Here is a 17,582-nt window from a genome sequence, read left to right as displayed (position 1 = left end):
AGCCGCTCCCCACCTCCGCCCGCCCGCCCGTCCGACCTCCGGAAACCCCGCCGCGCTTCCAACTGCCTCCTCAAACCACGCCGCAAACCCTGCCGCACACAGCTTCGCCTCCACCGCACACAATATGCGCGCTCCTTCCCCGCTCTCTTCTCGTCCCCGCATCGCTCAGATCTGCTCTGGCTCCTCGCCACGCGCACCCTAGCCCCGAACCCTCCTGGCGGCGACCCCGCGCGTCCAGGCGCGCGACATCCTATCGGGAGGCGAGGGGGATTCGATGACCACCAGTGCCAACCTGATCGCTCCCCGTCGTGATGCTCTCTGCGATCCGACCTAGGCCGACGCCGAGGACCCTTCTCGCCGTCGGCGACCATGGCGTACGGCGACCGCGTCATCACCTTCGAGGACTCCGAGAAGGAGAGCGAGTACGGCTATGTCCGCAAGGTCCGCGCCTCCCCCTTCCTCTCCCGCCCGCATCGCTTGCGCCTAGATCCCGCTGCTCGGTTTCACGCGATCTATAGTGGGCGTGGGCTGCACGCCTGCACGGCACCGTGTATGGGTCGTCGGCTTCTGGCGTGCTCGGATCGAGCTAAATTGCTGTCAGATTTGGTTACCTGCGGGTTCTAGGCATGGGATTTGGGTGATGTTGGCGGTTACTGTCATGGATCTCTTAAGATCTAGCCAGCATTGGTGGTCAGGTGGGGGTGGCTTGGTGCATTGGTTTTGGAGATTTGCGGGGTGGTGTTTTGATTGCAATGTTGTGATTTGACTACCTCGATTCTCGAGAGTTATTGGGGTCTTTGGTTCGCGCTGCCATGTAATTAGTTGAATTAGTGAAAGATGTGCATAAGTTTACCATTTTGTAGAAGCTAGATTCATTTTTTGAGCTTGGTATTGATCGATCATGGCCATTTTCAGGTGAGTTTTACTACACTAATAATGTGTGTGATTTAGGTGGGGCAAGTGCGTGGACCAGCAGAGTGCTTTGTGTTGCATTTTGTTTGTAGAAGTATTAACATTGTTTTTCTTTGCATAATCAAAGAGAATGAAGTCCCATAGTGCACATACAACGCCAGAGGTTGGCAGTGGTTGCAACGCCGAAAGCAGAAGTTGTTGGCTAACTGGCCATTGAATACTTTGTAGTACAACCATTGATCAACCTGTTAGTAGAGCCTTGGCTTACCAAGTTCATGTGTTGTGATCCTCTTTTCCTTAGTTTCAATATAATGCAGACATGCTGGTTAGATTTGTTCTGCTACTGTCACCCACATCTTGTTTGCACCATTTGCATCCGTCCAGTGATCCCTATGTTGTTCGTGTATCTTGTGTAGGACATGAAGCATTGGCCCCTCATAGCTCCCCTGCCATCCTACGGGAGAGGAAGGGACGAGCCTGGCGCAAGGTACAGCAATTTCATTGGAGGATCCAATCTCACTGACGTCATCATCACAGGTACAATACGTGCGCCTGCCTTCGAGTAGCGTATCCAAGGTCAGGTGGTAGCTACAGAAGACTGATGAGCTGCACAAATTTCAGGCAAAAATGGAACGATCAACGGGAAGGGGCAGGTCTGGTGGGACAAGTTCCACGCCAAGGAGCTCAAGTTCATCCGCGGCCACCTCCTCGAGCTCCTCTACTCTGAGAACATCATCATCTCCAATGTCACCTTCGTCAACGCGCCGTACTGGAACCTCCACCCTACCTATTGCACGTATGGATCTCACTCTCAGCTCTGAAAACCTAAAGTCACTGATCATCTGTTCCCGTGGTGGTTTGTGATCATTGTTTCAGTCAGCGGTGAATCTCACATATCATGCCACTGTTTTGCGCATCAATGTGACCATCAGTGGCGTCACAATTCTCGCGCCGGTGAATTCGCCTAACACCGATGGAATTGACCCGAGTAGCTAGACCAGTCAGCTTCCAGCCATGTTCCTTTGACGCTAAGTGAGAAGCACATGTTTCTAATTCTGAATTTCATTGCCTGTGCGTGTGTGCAGAGTCTTCCTCGCGTGTCAAGATCGAGGACTGCTACATCGTCTCCGGCGACGACTGCGTGGCCGTGAAGAGCGGGTGGGATGAGTACGGCATCAGGTTCAACATGCCGAGCCAGCACATCGTCATCCAGAGGCTGACCAGCGTCTCCCCCACGAGCGCCATGATCGCGCTGAGCAGCGAGATGTCGGGCGGCATCCGCGACGTGCGTGCCAAGGACAGTGTGGCCATCAACACGGAGTCGGCCATCAGGGTCAAGACGCTTGGAGCAATTGCTGGTGTTCTGTCGAGGAATGAGCTCGTCGCTGCAGCTCTCTTCACTCTTGCAATCAATCACAAACAGGTTTGCCTCATGTTTAGAAAATTGTGTTCATTCAGTCATTCATAAGCTTTGTTACCATACATGTACAATCAATCATCCTAGAGAATGCTATGTTTCTCTAAGCCCATGCGTTTCCAATTACACAATGTGAAATAGTAGTTCTTATGGTGGATACTTCCTTATTTAGTTTAGGATGTTGTCACTGTGAATACAAAGCAGACCCTATGATCCAACTGAAAATCATGTCAACGACCAACCAAATTGTTAATTTTATTCTTTGATTATGATGTTGTCAGGCTAATACATAATGAGTATTTGGTTTTACACATGCAGGTGGATGTGTTCTCTTTTGGGATAGTTTTATGGGAGATCTTGACTGGTGAGGAACCGTATGCAAATATGCATTGTGGTGCTATCATAGGTATGTATCCGCGATGCCCATCCAACCTTTTGTTTGCCTTTAAGCATTGATACATTTCTCGAATGTGTCAGCATTGATAGAAGTGATTACAAGTCAGGCGACCAGCTGGTCGTGCTATAGGACCGACCAGGCGCCTAATCATGATTAGGGTAACGATTAGGACGCCTAATCGATCCTGGTAAGTGTGAACTACGCAATCTACATACATCCTGTGAAGTGTGAACTATAGGATTCCAGTGGACAGTGGTAATTAGTAAGATATAGGAAAGGTAGAGAAGGAGGGGAGCAGGTGCTAAGGGAGTCGTGGCAGTCGAGGTAACTGGCGGACCTGATGTCCCCTTCCACCCCGGGAGGCAGGTGAGGCTGGTCTCTTTTCTAATAAACCTTTTTAGTTTTATATTAGATATATAAGAAGATGCAGTGTTTGTCGGAGGCTCATAAGTGTGGTTTGGAGAATTGATAACCTGTTCTTCGACAAATACAGATTGCTTCGAACCTGTGGCCTCTCAGTGAGACACACATCCTTGGTCTTATGTTGGATATGTAAAAACTAATCATCAAGCCCTAGACTAATCCAACCCAAACCCAAGATTTTGGTAGGGTTTATTTAAGCAAAACTAACCCTATTGTCATCAGCCTGTCTACCATTGTACCTGGGATTCTGGGAAAGTGGTCTTGATGCTGACACATGTTTCCACTGTTTGATGGCCAGCTTATGGTTAAATAGAGGATAACCTTGTATAATTAGTAACTAGCAGCATACCTGTTAGGGGGCACTTGCCTTCTGGAAAGATAATGTCGCAAGATATCTCCACTATCTTATACTGCATAGGTACTAGGATATTTGACATTTGCAGAAACGAGTTTTTTTCTAGAGTAGTCTTCTAGCTGCAGAGGAGTATGCTGACATTGTGCTAACTTAGGTTGATATTTGCTTGCATTGTTCTGTCCATACTGCCTTAATATTGTATATTATGGCTTCATAATGGTATTTTCGGATTGACTCATTGATGCATAATGGTATTATCGTAAATCATACTGCCTTAATATAGAGGATTGGCATAATGATATTTGCTTGTGGGATATGCTTGTAGCCATTCCGTTCTGATGATTCCAATAGGCTCTTTCTTAGGGTTGGATCTCCTCATGGTTTTCTTTTCTATACTACTTATTAAGAGGATAGTGTAGACCATTGCATTGCCCCCGCCCGACCCCGCCCCGTCGAACAGAATCGCCTGCACTGCGCATCCTTGCCCCCGAGAATCCCACTGGCCCACGCCGAGTTTCGTGCGTTTCTGACGTCGCGTCCTCCACTGAGGTCCCCATCCTCCCCTCCGCTCTGCAGTAGCCGTCACAACCACCCTCCGCGATGGCCACGAAGCAACTTGCCAGTCGTCCTCGGTGGCCACGTCCGCAAGAAGCCTGCTGCTTCCTCGAGCTATTTACACTTGTGCCCCTCTCGTTCCTCATTCACTTGCCGGTAATCTCTCTGCTAGGGTTTCGCTTGCTCGGTTCCCTGTCCGCACTGCCGCCGTCGGTCATGGTCCGGCACCTATTTACACTTGTGCCTCTCTCGTTCCTCATTCAATCGCCTGCAATCTATCTGTTAGGGTTTCGCCTGCTCGGTTCCCTATCCGCACTGCCGTCGCCGGTCATGGTCCGGCACACGCTATGGCGGTTGGTCGCGGCGCACTGCCTGGGCCACATCCCTGTCGGCGAGGCTAGCGTGTTTGTGGTCGCAGCGCACTGCTGGAGGGAATATGGGTTCTAGGAGGTTGACGTTGAAAAAGAAGAACGTGGCAGGAGCTGGTGAAGGGCGCGAATGCGAGCTGTGGGACACGGAGGGGATCAACGTCAAGTACGAGACGCGCAAGGACAGGGCCTAGTACAAGGCCGGCTGTTGGGACTATGCTTCGTCGCCGAAGGTCTTGTAGGAAGAAGCGGCTTTCGGCTGAAGCTGTTTGTATGGGTTGGTCGAAGGTTCCTTTTCATGAAGCTTCGGTATTTCAAACCGACTTAAAGATAGAATGACCTTTTAGTCCATAAGGGTCTGAGTCAATGTTGTAAACTTTTATGAGGGGCATAATTGTAATTCTTCACAGGCTGTGTTCTGTGTCTATAAATAGTGAACAGTATTCCTTTACTGTTCACGCATTCTGGGAATTGCAATCGCATCTTCCGGGAACAAATCTTTGCCAGGGCAAAGGTATAACTGTATTCAATGATTCAGTATATCAAGCAAATATGATATAATTTCTTTATGATTCATTCATCTTTTTATACCCTTCATTTTGTGTTATTTTATACAACCTATTAGAATTTGAATTTGATTACGAAGACATAGTCTTCGTAATTATATTCTCATCAACCTTCGTCCAAGGATCATTATCCTCAAGGGAATAATGTTTCATGGACGAAGGACGTTAACATTTAACATTTCATGTTGCCTTGTTCTTAATTCATAGCACTTGAGAACAAGTCCCCAACATTGGCGCCCACCTCCGGTGAACTCACTTCCACTTTTTTGAGCTGATGGCTTCGTTCAACGATCAAGCTGGAGCTGCTTCGGCCCCGAAGCTGCTACTCCCGATAACAGGCGGTTCATGTTCAGAGCCAGCCAACAAGAAACAGAAGAAGGAAGCACAGAGAAGGGTACAACATGTTGGGGTGCAAGGACCCTTCATCAAGTCAAGATGGTCTCACATTCCTATTACCTTCTCCCAAGAGGACCTTCAGCTCAAGGATTACCCACACAACGATGCCATGGTTATCTCTTGTGTTATCAAAGGATTTCTGGTCCACAATGTCTTGGTTGACACAGGCAGTGCAGCTGATACCATATTTGCTAAGGCCTTCAGACAAATGCAAGAGCCAGAAGATAAGATTCATGATGCTACACATCCTCTCTGTGGCTTCGGAGGAAGACAGATTGTAGCACTGGGCAAGATCACCATGTCAGTGACCTTCGGGTTCATCAACAACACTAGAACTGAGCAAGTTGTGTTTGACATTGTTGACATGGAATACCCTTACAATGCAATTATTGGTCGTGGCACCCTCAATGCTTTCGAAGCAATTCTTCATCCTGCTTATCTTTGCATGAAGATACTGTAGCACCTAAAATTCTATTTTTAGGAAATGACTTCCAATAACAATTTCATTCCTTTATAGAACATATCTCTCTAAACTAAACACATAATGATAACCAAGAATCTGGTATTCAAGATTTATATCCAAAACTTAAAACTAAAAGGTTGGAGCAACAAATAAAAGAGAGACTTTCAAACTACTTACTATTTCCTTTATAAACTATACAAATAATATGCCCCTTAAAAATATAGTTGAACTAAAATAATTCATGGTAGATTATATATTAACTTCTCCTAAGTCGATATGTAATGAAGATTATCTTTTCTAAGTGTGCATTCAAAGTAATGTTTTCCAAGTAAATAAATAAATATCATGTGTATATTTCATTATTGAAGTGTTCATCCAATATATATATATATATATATAAAGAAATAAGGAATGCATCTTGCTAAGAATTTTGGATGTGCATTTAAAACACACATTTGAATTCAACTTCGAAAACTGGGGTTTTTTTTTTTAAAAAAAAGAGAGAAGCAGAAAATATAAAAGAGAAATAACTTCTCCCTGCGCTTGGGCCTATTCCTCCACAGCCCATTTCTGTCTTCCGTCCCTGGCCGGCCCAGTAATTCTATCCCCATGCGCGCTTCTGCGACCACTGAATGACGAGACCCGCAGGTCTGGCGCTTGGTGTGTGCGCATGGGACAATGACATATGGGGCCCACTTGTCTGGTCTTCTTCCCTGTTGAGACGAACACCGATGCTTACGGATCGGAGACCGCGGCTTCGGCGGGAGGTTGGGATCCTCCACGAATCCCGCTGCTGCAGCCAAACCCCATCGCCGAACTCCGTCGCTGCGCAACGGCATCCGTGAATCACGTGATTGCCACCGGGATCCAAGCAGCGTTCCAGAGTATAAATGCGGGGGGGGCGCGATGCCTTCCCAGTTCATCACGCTGTACCTGGCGCACCTTCCTCATCCATATCTCGCGCGCCTGGGAGCATTGCCGGCTGGGTGCAGGGCTGTGCGCATCGGATGAAGAACTGGAGCCGCCATTGTTGGAAAACGGAGCTTGACTGCGTCGTCGGTGGTCTCGCTTCCGGCCTTCCGCCCCTGTCCTTCGAGCTCGAGTTATCCTCTGCTCGGTTCTCCTATCACACCGACCGTGGCCGTGCTCCATTATCTGCCGCTAGAAACCAGCAACCGAGATGGGCGGTGATTGCTCACCGTCGTCAAATCTGTCGCGGGGGATCTCCTGGATGCGTCGTCCTCGGTAAGAATACCTCTGCCGAGATCTCAATACCCTCCTCTATGTGTAGTAGCAATCGGGATTCGGGTTGGGGCACGAAAGCACTGGGCGCCGCTCGGGGGATTGGGGCTCGGCCTTATGCGCCCTGGCCGCCACCGCGGTGTAGCGTGTGTGGAAGCCTGGTGAAGAAGACTAGCGTCGCCGTGGTTGTCCAGCTGGTTGGGAAGAAATCCCTTTGGCCGTTGGATCCGTGTTGTGCGCACCGGATTAGATCTAGGGATAACCAATGCATGAGCCGTTGGATCGAGATCGCACGTATTAAACTGATCGCAGTACATTAAAATCTGGGCCAACGGTTTTTGATCCAACGATTGACAGAGCATACCGGTTCGGACTTAAGTGGATCTAATCGTGGCCCTCAGAATTTCATCCAACGGCTCAAAACACAAGATACCCTTTCGGATGTGCGATTATGCAAAAGAGACCCTCTGGTTTTCTAGATTCAACCCGCCGTCCTCGCGGGAGTTGTCTGTGTCTGGTTGACTTTTGCAAGTTTAACCCCGGTCTTCTCTGTATTAGTGTGCTTAGTCCAGGGACTTAAGAAAATAGGAAAAACAATATAGAAAATACTTTTCTAGTACAAAAATAATTCTAGAACTTGTGTAATTCCTAGAAAATCCATTTTTGCTCCGAATTGAGTCATTCCAGTGGCAATAATTTTGTATTAATATTGTCTATCAACTAGTAACACTGTTTAGCCATGAAACTTAAATTAAAATTTCTCATTTGGATTAATTTATTTTAAGCACTAAATAATTTCAGAAATTCATAACTTAATAACCGTAGCTCCGGATTTAGCGGTTCTCAATCCCACGATATCGTAGCAGCGCATAGATTATTATTATGTAGTTTATTCATATGTTTGGTGTGATGTTAATTTTGCCTATACCACGTTTGTTTGTATTGCTACGACTAGAGCGAGGTCACGAGTCAGCTGAAGATCATCCTGGTACCTGGAATCTCAAGTCCCAGGCAAGTTGTGCCCTTGATCACTTCTTTTTACCCAGCCATGTTCTGATTAATCATAATGATCTGCATAGGTTAATTTTGATGGGACCCAATAGGTTACCCTAGTTTGATTATCTTTATACCTTGTTACCACTGAACTTTTTGGGTAGTACTTGCTAGTGCTTTATGTGGTTTTGGGTATGAAGATACATTACACATGATTATACTTTTGTTATCCGTTGTTATTTATCGTTCATGATAAGATCATTATGTTAATTGGAACATGGAGCGACCACCCGGGAAAACAGTGCTACCACAAGGGTATAATGGGACGCCCTTGGCTGATTAATTAGGAAAGCTAGTGGAGGACTACCTTACCCGAAAGGGGCAAGGGCAGTAGGGGAGTGGTCAGTGTAGGGAGACCCTCGGGAGGATTTTGCTGCGATGGCGGTCCTGCAAGGGAATTCCTGCATTGGAGCTTCCTATAAACTGTAGCGGGTTTTCTGAAGCTAGTGGAACTTTGTAAAGGCCTCGTAGTGTTACCCTGCCTCGCCTCCTCGGTAGAGGTGTATGGGAAGTCGCGATCCCTTGGCAGATGGGTAACATGACTTGTGGGTAAAGATGCGCCACCTCTGCGGAGTGTAAAACTGGTATACTAGCCGTGCTCACGGTCATGAGCAGCTCGGACCCTCACATGATTAATTTATGGAACTAAATTCAATTTGTCATATGCATTGCATCGCAGGTGATGTTGTTACTTCTGTTCTACTATTTAATTGGGTTGGTATTTACTTATACTTAGTAATTGCTAATAAAATTTTGACCAACTTTAAAAGCAATGCTCAGCTTCAACCATCTCCGTTGGTAAGCCTTACACTTCACATGAGCTCCCATCTTTGGCGAGTTCATTCACATTATTCCCCACAACTTGTTGAGCGATGAACGTATGTGAGCTCACTCTTGCTGTCTCACCCCCCCCCCCACAGGTCAAGAGCAGGTACCACAGGATGAGGCGCGTGGAGGATGCTGTGATGAGTTCGTGAGTGGTCTAGGTCGTCGTCTCCCAGTCAACTTTGGGTTGCTGGACCGTTGTCTCCTTATAATGTAAATATTTATTTATCTTGTATAGAACTCCTGTTATATAGTAAAATGTGACATTCGATCTTGTGCCATGATTCATCATATGTGTGAGACTTGGTCCCAGCACACCTGGTGATTATGTTTACGCCCGGGCTTTGGACCCCTAAAACCCGGGTGTTACAGAAGTGGTATCAGAGGAATGTTGACTGTAGGACGAAACCTAGATAGAACTGGACAACCAATATTTACTTACCTCTGCTACTCTGATCTTTTCTAAACTTTTCTTAATCTTTTCTCATCTAATTCCGCTTACTCTGATTATTCTTATCTTTTCTTTCTAAAGACAAATGTGGATTTCACACTTTGAAATCCTGTGCCAAAAGTGACCTTTTAAAATAGGAGACCTACTCTTAGGAACAAAATCAAAACTATGTTTGAAAATAATTGTATGCTTGAATGTTTGTTCTTATGATACTTGTCTGATTTGGATCTTTGATTGAGTATGATGGGTTGTGGAGTAATATCCACAATTGCATCTGCATATACACATAGGTATAAAAAAATTTTATAAAATAACTAGACAACCTAGATTATCCCCATTGGAACATATCTGGCTTAAGAGATTTATCTTATCCTAAAAGGTCTCATTCGAACCAATTCATCTTTTCTTAAAAGATTCTCCCTTATCTTAATAGATCCATCTCATCTTAAAAGATACTCATCTTATCTTGAAAAGATTTTATATTATTCTAATAGATCTAACTGACCTCAAAAGATTCTATTATATCCTAATAATATGTTATCCTACCCTGTTAGATCTAGCTAACTTAAACTAGTCTAATCTAGTTATATCCAATTTAGTGCGAGTTACTTAATGCTAGTACAAAGAATTAGGCCGTACTCCTAACCCACTTAAGCCTAAATTGGTGACTTAGATCAACTCGGCCAACTCGACCATACCAAAAAAAAACCTAACCTACATCATAGGTTGCCTAGTCCATCTATCCCAAAAGCAAAGTAAAACTATGTGTAAACCTACCTACCCCATGTACCTCGGCTATCCTAACTACATGTTCTTAGTCATATGTCTCTAGCATAGATAGCAACTCCAAGATTAAAAACTGATGATGACAAACTTCATCAAAGAAGGATAAGCACCAACTCAAGTCTTCAAAGATCAAGTTGAATCGCCAGCGGAATCAAGATCCACAGTCAATCTTGGATGAAGTCTTTTCTTACCCACTCCTTACCCAAACCTACCTATGCTTTAAAGACATCTTTTGTCATACCTAATAAAGTGGCTATACATATGCATACCCATGCTTTCTTAGTCACCTAATAATTTGAGACATAGACTAAAAAAATCTTTTGGGTAATAAAACCAATTAAAACTAACCAGTCCTTCTGTATCCCTTATCTTACAAATCTCGAGGACGAGATTATTTTTTTAGGGGGGTAGGATTTGTAGCACCTAAAATTCTATTTTTAGGAAATGACTTCCAATAACAATTTCATTCCTTTATAGAACATATCTCTCTAAACTAAACACATAATGATAACCAAGAATCTGGTATTCAAGATTTATATCCAAAACTTAAAACTAAAAGGTTGGAGCAACAAATAAAAGAGAGACTTTCAAACTACTTACTATTTCCTTTATAAACTATACAAATAATATGCCCCTTAAAAATATAGTTGAACTAAAATAATTCATGGTAGATTATATATTAACTTCTCCTAAGTCGATATGTAATGAAGATTATCTTTTCTAAGTGTGCATTCAAAGTAATGTTTTCCAAGTAAATAAATAAATATCATGTGTATATTTCATTATTGAAGTGTTCATCCAATATATATATATATATATATATATATATATATATATATATATATATATAAAGAAATAAGGAATGCATCTTGCTAAGAATTTTGGATGTGCATTTAAAACACACATTTGAATTCAACTTCGAAAACTGGGGTTTTTTTTTTAAAAAAAAAAGAGAGAAGCAGAAAATATAAAAGAGAAATAACGTCTCCCTGCGCTTGGGCCTATTCCTCCACAGCCCATTTCTGTCTTCCGTCCCTGGCCGGCCCAGTAATTCTATCCCCATGCGCGCTTCTGCGACCACTGAATGACGAGACCCGCAGGTCTGGCGCTTGGTGTGTGCGCATGGGACAATGACATATGGGGCCCACTTGTCTGGTCTTCTTCCCTGTTGAGACGAACACCGATGCTTACGGATCGGAGACCGCGGCTTCGGCGGGAGGTTGGGATCCTCCACGAATCCCGCTGCTGCAGCCAAACCCCATCGCCGAACTCCGTCGCTGCGCAACGGCATCCGTGAATCACGTGATTGCCACCGGGATCCAAGCAGCGTTCCAGAGTATAAATGCGGGGGGGCGCGATGCCTTCCCAGTTCATCGCGCTGTACCTGGCGCACCTTCCTCATCCATATCTCGCGCGCCTGGGAGCATTGCCGGCTGGGTGCAGGGCTGTGCGCATCGGATGAAGAACTGGAGCCGCCATTGTTGGAAAACGGAGCTTGACTGCGTCGTCGGTGGTCTCGCTTCCGGCCTTCCGCCCCTGTCCTTCGAGCTCGAGTTATCCTCTGCTCGGTTCTCCTATCACACCGACCGTGGCCGTGCTCCATTATCTGCCGCTAGAAACCAGCAACCGAGATGGGCGGTGATTGCTCACCGTCGTCAAATCTGCCGCGGGGGATCTCCTGGATGCGTCGTCCTCGGTAAGAATACCTCTGTCGAGATCTCAATACCCTCCTCTATGTGTAGTAGCAATCGGGATTCGGGTTGGGGCACGAAAGCACTGGGCGCCGCTCGGGGGATTGGGGCTCGGCCTTATGCGCCCTGGCCGCCACCGCGGTGTAGCGTGTGTGGAAGCCTGGTGAAGAAGACTAGCGTCGCCGTGGTTGTCCAGCTGGTTGGGAAGAAATCCCTTTGGCCGTTGGATCCGTGTTGTGCGCACCGGATTAGATCTAGGGATAACCAATGCATGAGCCGTTGGATCGAGATCGCACGTATTAAACTGATCGCAGTACATTAAAATCTGGGCCAACGGTTTTTGATCCAACGATTGACAGAGCATACCGGTTCGGACTTAAGTGGATCTAATCGTGGCCCTCAGAATTTCATCCAACGGCTCAAAACACAAGATACCCTTTCGGATGTGCGATTATGCAAAAGAGACCCTCTGGTTTTCTAGATTCAACCCGCCGTCCTCGCGGGAGTTGTCTGTGTCTGGTTGACTTTTGCAAGTTTAACCCCGGTCTTCTCTGTATTAGTGTGCTTAGTCCAGGGACTTAAGAAAATAGGAAAAACAATATAGAAAATACTTTTCTAGTACAAAAATAATTCTAGAACTTGTGTAATTCCTAGAAAATCCATTTTTGCTCCGAATTGAGTCATTCCAGTGGCAATAATTTTGTATTAATATTGTCTATCAACTAGTAACACTGTTTAGCCATGAAACTTAAATTAAAATTTCTCATTTGGATTAATTTATTTTAAGCACTAAATAATTTCAGAAATTCATAACTTAATAACCGTAGCTCCGGATTTAGCGGTTCTCAATCCCACGATATCGTAGCAGCGCATAGATTATTATTATGTAGTTTATTCATATGTTTGGTGTGATGTTAATTTTGCCTATACCACGTTTGTTTGTATTGCTACGACTAGAGCGAGGTCACGAGTCAGCTGAAGATCATCCTGGTACCTGGAATCTCAAGTCCCAGGCAAGTTGAGCCCTTGATCACTTCTTTTTACCCAGCCATGTTCTGATTAATCATAATGATCTGCATAGGTTAATTTTGATGGGACCCAATAGGTTACCCTAGTTTGATTATCTTTATACCTTGTTACCACTGAACTTTTTGGGTAGTACTTGCTAGTGCTTTATGTGGTTTTGGGTATGAAGATACATTACACATGATTATACTTTTGTTATCCGTTGTTATTTATCGTTCATGATAAGATCATTATGTTAATTGGAACATGGAGCGACCACCCGGGAAAACAGTGCTACCACAAGGGTATAATGGGACGCCCTTGGCTGATTAATTAGGAAAGCTAGTGGAGGACTACCTTACCCGAAAGGGGCAAGGGCAGTAGGGGAGTGGTCAGTGTAGGGAGACCCTCGGGAGGATTTTGCTGCGATGGCGGTCCTGCAAGGGAATTCCTGCATTGGAGCTTCCTATAAACTGTAGCGGGTTTTCTGAAGCTAGTGGAACTTTGTAAAGGCCTCGTAGTGTTACCCTGCCTCGCCTCCTCGGTAGAGGTGTATGGGAAGTCGCGATCCCTTGGCAGATGGGTAACATGACTTGTGGGTAAAGATGCGCCACCTCTGCGGAGTGTAAAACTGGTATACTAGCCGTGCTCACGGTCATGAGCAGCTCGGACCCTCACATGATTAATTTATGGAACTAAATTCAATTTGTCATATGCATTGCATCGCAGGTGATGTTGTTACTTCTGTTCTACTATTTAATTGGGTTGGTATTTACTTATACTTAGTAATTGCTAATAAAATTTTGACCAACTTTAAAAGCAATGCTCAGCTTCAACCATCTCCGTTGGTAAGCCTTACACTTCACATGAGCTCCCATCTTTGGCGAGTTCATTCACATTATTCCCCACAACTTGTTGAGCGATGAACGTATGTGAGCTCACTCTTGCTGTCTCACCCCCCCCCCCACAGGTCAAGAGCAGGTACCACAGGATGAGGCGCGTGGAGGATGCTGTGATGAGTTCGTGAGTGGTCTAGGTCGTCGTCTCCCAGTCAACTTTGGGTTGCTGGACCGTTGTCTCCTTATAATGTAAATATTTATTTATTTTGTATAGAACTCCTGTTATATAGTAAAATGTGACATTCGATCTTGTGCCATGATTCATCATATGTGTGAGACTTGGTCCCAGCACACCTGGTGATTATGTTTACGCCCGGGCTTTGGACCCCTAAAACCCGGGTGTTACAGAAGTGGTATCAGAGGAATGTTGACTGTAGGACGAAACCTAGATAGAACTGGACAACCAATATTTACTTACCTCTGCTACTCTGATCTTTTCTAAACTTTTCTTAATCTTTTCTCATCTAATTCCGCTTACTCTGATTATTCTTATCTTTTCTTTCTAAAGACAAATGTGGATTTCACACTTTGAAATCTTGTGCCAAAAGTGACCTTTTAAAATAGGAGACCTATTCTTAGGAACAAAATCAAAACTATGTTTGAAAATAATTGTATGCTTGAATGTTTGTTCTTATGATACTTGTCTGATTTGGATCTTTGATTGAGTATGATGGGTTGTGGAGTAATATCCACAATTGCATCTGCATATACACATAGGTATAAAAAAATTTATAAAATAACTAGACAACCTAGATTATCCCCATTGGAACATATCTGGCTTAAGAGATTTATCTTATCCTAAAAGGTCTCATTCGAACCAATTCATCTTTTCTTAAAAGATTCTCCCTTATCTTAATAGATCCATCTCATCTTAAAAGATACTCATCTTATCTTGAAAAGATTTTATATTATTCTAATAGATCTAACTGACCTCAAAAGATTCTATTATATCCTAATAATATGTTATCCTACCCTGTTAGATCTAGCTAACTTAAACTAGTCTAATCTAGTTATATCCAATTTAGTGCGAGTTACTTAATGCTAGTACAAAGAATTAGGCCGTACTCCTAACCCACTTAAGCCTAAATTGGTGACTTAGATCAACTCGGCCAACTCGACCATACCAAAAAAAAAACCTAACCTACATCATAGGTTGCCTAGTCCATCTATCCCAAAAGCAAAGTAAAACTATGTGTAAACCTACCTACCCCATGTACCTCGGCTATCCTAACTACATGTTCTTAGTCATATGTCTCTAGCATAGATAGCAACTCCAAGATTAAAAACTGATGATGACAAACTTCATCAAAGAAGGATAAGCACCAACTCAAGTCTTCAAAGATCAAGTTGAATCGCTAGCGGAATCAAGATCCACAGTCAATCTTGGATGAAGTCTTTTCTTACCCACTCCTTACCCAAACCTACCTATGCTTTAAAGACATCTTTTGTCATACCTAATAAAGTGGCTATACATATGCATACCCATGCTTTCTTAGTCACCTAATAATTTGAGACATAGACTAAAAAAATCTTTTGGGTAATAAAACCAATTAAAACTAACCAGTCCTTCTGTATCCCTTATCTTACAAATCTCGAGGACGAGATTATTTTTTTTAGGGGGGTAGGATTTGTAGCACCTAAAATTCTATTTTTAGGAAATGACTTCCAATAACAATTTCATTCCTTTATAGAACATATCTCTCTAAACTAAACACATAATGATAACCAAGAATCTGGTATTCAAGATTTATATCCAAAACTTAAAACTAAAAGGTTGGAGCAACAAATAAAAGAGAGACTTTCAAACTACTTACTATTTCCTTTATAAACTATACAAATAATATGCCCCTTAAAAATATAGTTGAACTAAAATAATTCATGGTAGATTATATATTAACTTCTCCTAAGTCGATATGTAATGAAGATTATCTTTTCTAAGTGTGCATTCAAAGTAATGTTTTCCAAGTAAATAAATAAATATCATGTGTATATTTCATTATTGAAGTGTTCATCCAATATATATATATATATATATATATATATATATATATATATATAGAAATAAGGAATGCATCTTGCTAAGAATTTTGGATGTGCATTTAAAACACACATTTGAATTCAACTTCGAAAACTGGGGTTTTTTTTTTTAAAAAAAAAGAGAGAAGCAGAAAATATAAAAGAGAAATAACTTCTCCCTGCGCTTGGGCCTATTCCTCCACAGCCCATTTCTGTCTTCCGTCCCTGGCCGGCCCAGTAATTCTATCCCCATGCGCGCTTCTGCGACCACTGAATGACGAGACCCGCAGGTCTGGCGCTTGGTGTGTGCGCATGGGACAATGACATATGGGGCCCACTTGTCTGGTCTTCTTCCCTGTTGAGACGAACACCGATGCTTACGGATCGGAGACCGCGGCTTCGGCGGGAGGTTGGGATCCTCCACGAATCCCGCTGCTGCAGCCAAACCCCATCGCCGAACTCCGTCGCTGCGCAACGGCATCCGTGAATCACGTGATTGCCACCGGGATCCAAGCAGCGTTCCAGAGTATAAATGCGGGGGGGGGCGCGATGCCTTCCCAGTTCATCGCGCTGTACCTGGCGCACCTTCCTCATCCATATCTCGCGCGCCTGGGAGCATTGCCGGCTGGGTGCAGGGCTGTGCGCATCGGATGAAGAACTGGAGCCGCCATTGTTGGAAAACGGAGCTTGACTGCGTCGTCGGTGGTCTCGCTTCCGGCCTTCCGCCCCTGTCCTTCGAGCTCGAGTTATCCTCTGCTCGGTTCTCCTATCACACCGACCGTGGCCGTGCTCCATTATCTGCCGCTAGAAACCAGCAACCGAGATGGGCGGTGATTGCTCACCGTCGTCAAATCTGCCGCGGGGGATCTCCTGGATGCGTCGTCCTCGGTAAGAATACCTCTGCCGAGATCTCAATACCCTCCTCTATGTGTAGTAGCAATCGGGATTCGGGTTGGGGCACGAAAGCACTGGGCGCCGCTCGGGGGATTGGGGCTCGGCCTTATGCGCCCTGGCCGCCACCGCGGTGTAGCGTGTGTGGAAGCCTGGTGAAGAAGACTAGCGTCACCGTGGTTGTCCAGCTGGTTGGGAAGAAATCCCTTTGGCCGTTGGATCCGTGTTGTGCGCACCGGATTAGATCTAGGGATAACCAATGCATGAGCCGTTGGATCGAGATCGCACGTATTAAACTGATCGCAGTACATTAAAATCTGGGCCAACGGTTTTTGATCCAACGATTGACAGAGCATACCGGTTCGGACTTAAGTGGATCTAATCGTGGCCCTCAGAATTTCATCCAACGGCTCAAAACACAAGATACCCTTTCGGATGTGCGATTATGCAAAAGAGACCCTCTGGTTTTCTAGATTCAACCCGCCGTCCTCGCGGGAGTTGTCTGTGTCTGGTTGACTTTTGCAAGTTTAACCCCGGTCTTCTCTGTATTAGTGTGCTTAGTCCAGGGACTTAAGAAAATAGGAAAAACAATATAGAAAATACTTTTCTAGTACAAAAATAATTCTAGAACTTGTGTAATTCCTAGAAAATCCATTTTTGCTCCGAATTGAGTCATTCCAGTGGCAATAATTTTGTATTAATATTGTCTATCAACTAGTAACACTGTTTAGCCATGAAACTTAAATTAAAATTTCTCATTTGGATTAATTTATTTTAAGCACTAAATAATTTCAGAAATTCATAACTTAATAACCGTAGCTCCGGATTTAGCGGTTCTCAATCCCACGATATCGTAGCAGCGCATAGATTA

General features: G+C 44.3%; 1 protein-coding gene across 1 annotated transcript; it reads left to right on the top strand.

The window, feature by feature from the left end:
• The first annotated feature begins 369 nt into the window (after positions 1 to 369).
• Positions 370 to 2,855, top strand: LOC103637240 (probable polygalacturonase). The gene is made up of 7 exons (XM_008659475.1): positions 370 to 441; positions 1,329 to 1,449; positions 1,534 to 1,708; positions 1,830 to 1,900; positions 1,998 to 2,335; positions 2,648 to 2,703; positions 2,807 to 2,855. The coding sequence occupies exons 1-7, from the start codon at positions 370 to 372 to the stop codon at positions 2,853 to 2,855; spliced, it is 882 nt and encodes a 293-aa protein (XP_008657697.1).
• Positions 2,856 to 17,582: the final 14,727 nt, after the last annotated feature.

The sequence above is a fragment of the Zea mays genome, chromosome 8 (genome assembly GCF_902167145.1).
Source record: "Zea mays cultivar B73 chromosome 8, Zm-B73-REFERENCE-NAM-5.0, whole genome shotgun sequence".
In the NCBI taxonomy this organism is placed as follows: domain Eukaryota; kingdom Viridiplantae; phylum Streptophyta; class Magnoliopsida; order Poales; family Poaceae; genus Zea; species Zea mays.
Note: the sequence above shows the minus strand (reverse complement) of the source record. Positions and strands in the feature narration are given on the sequence as shown.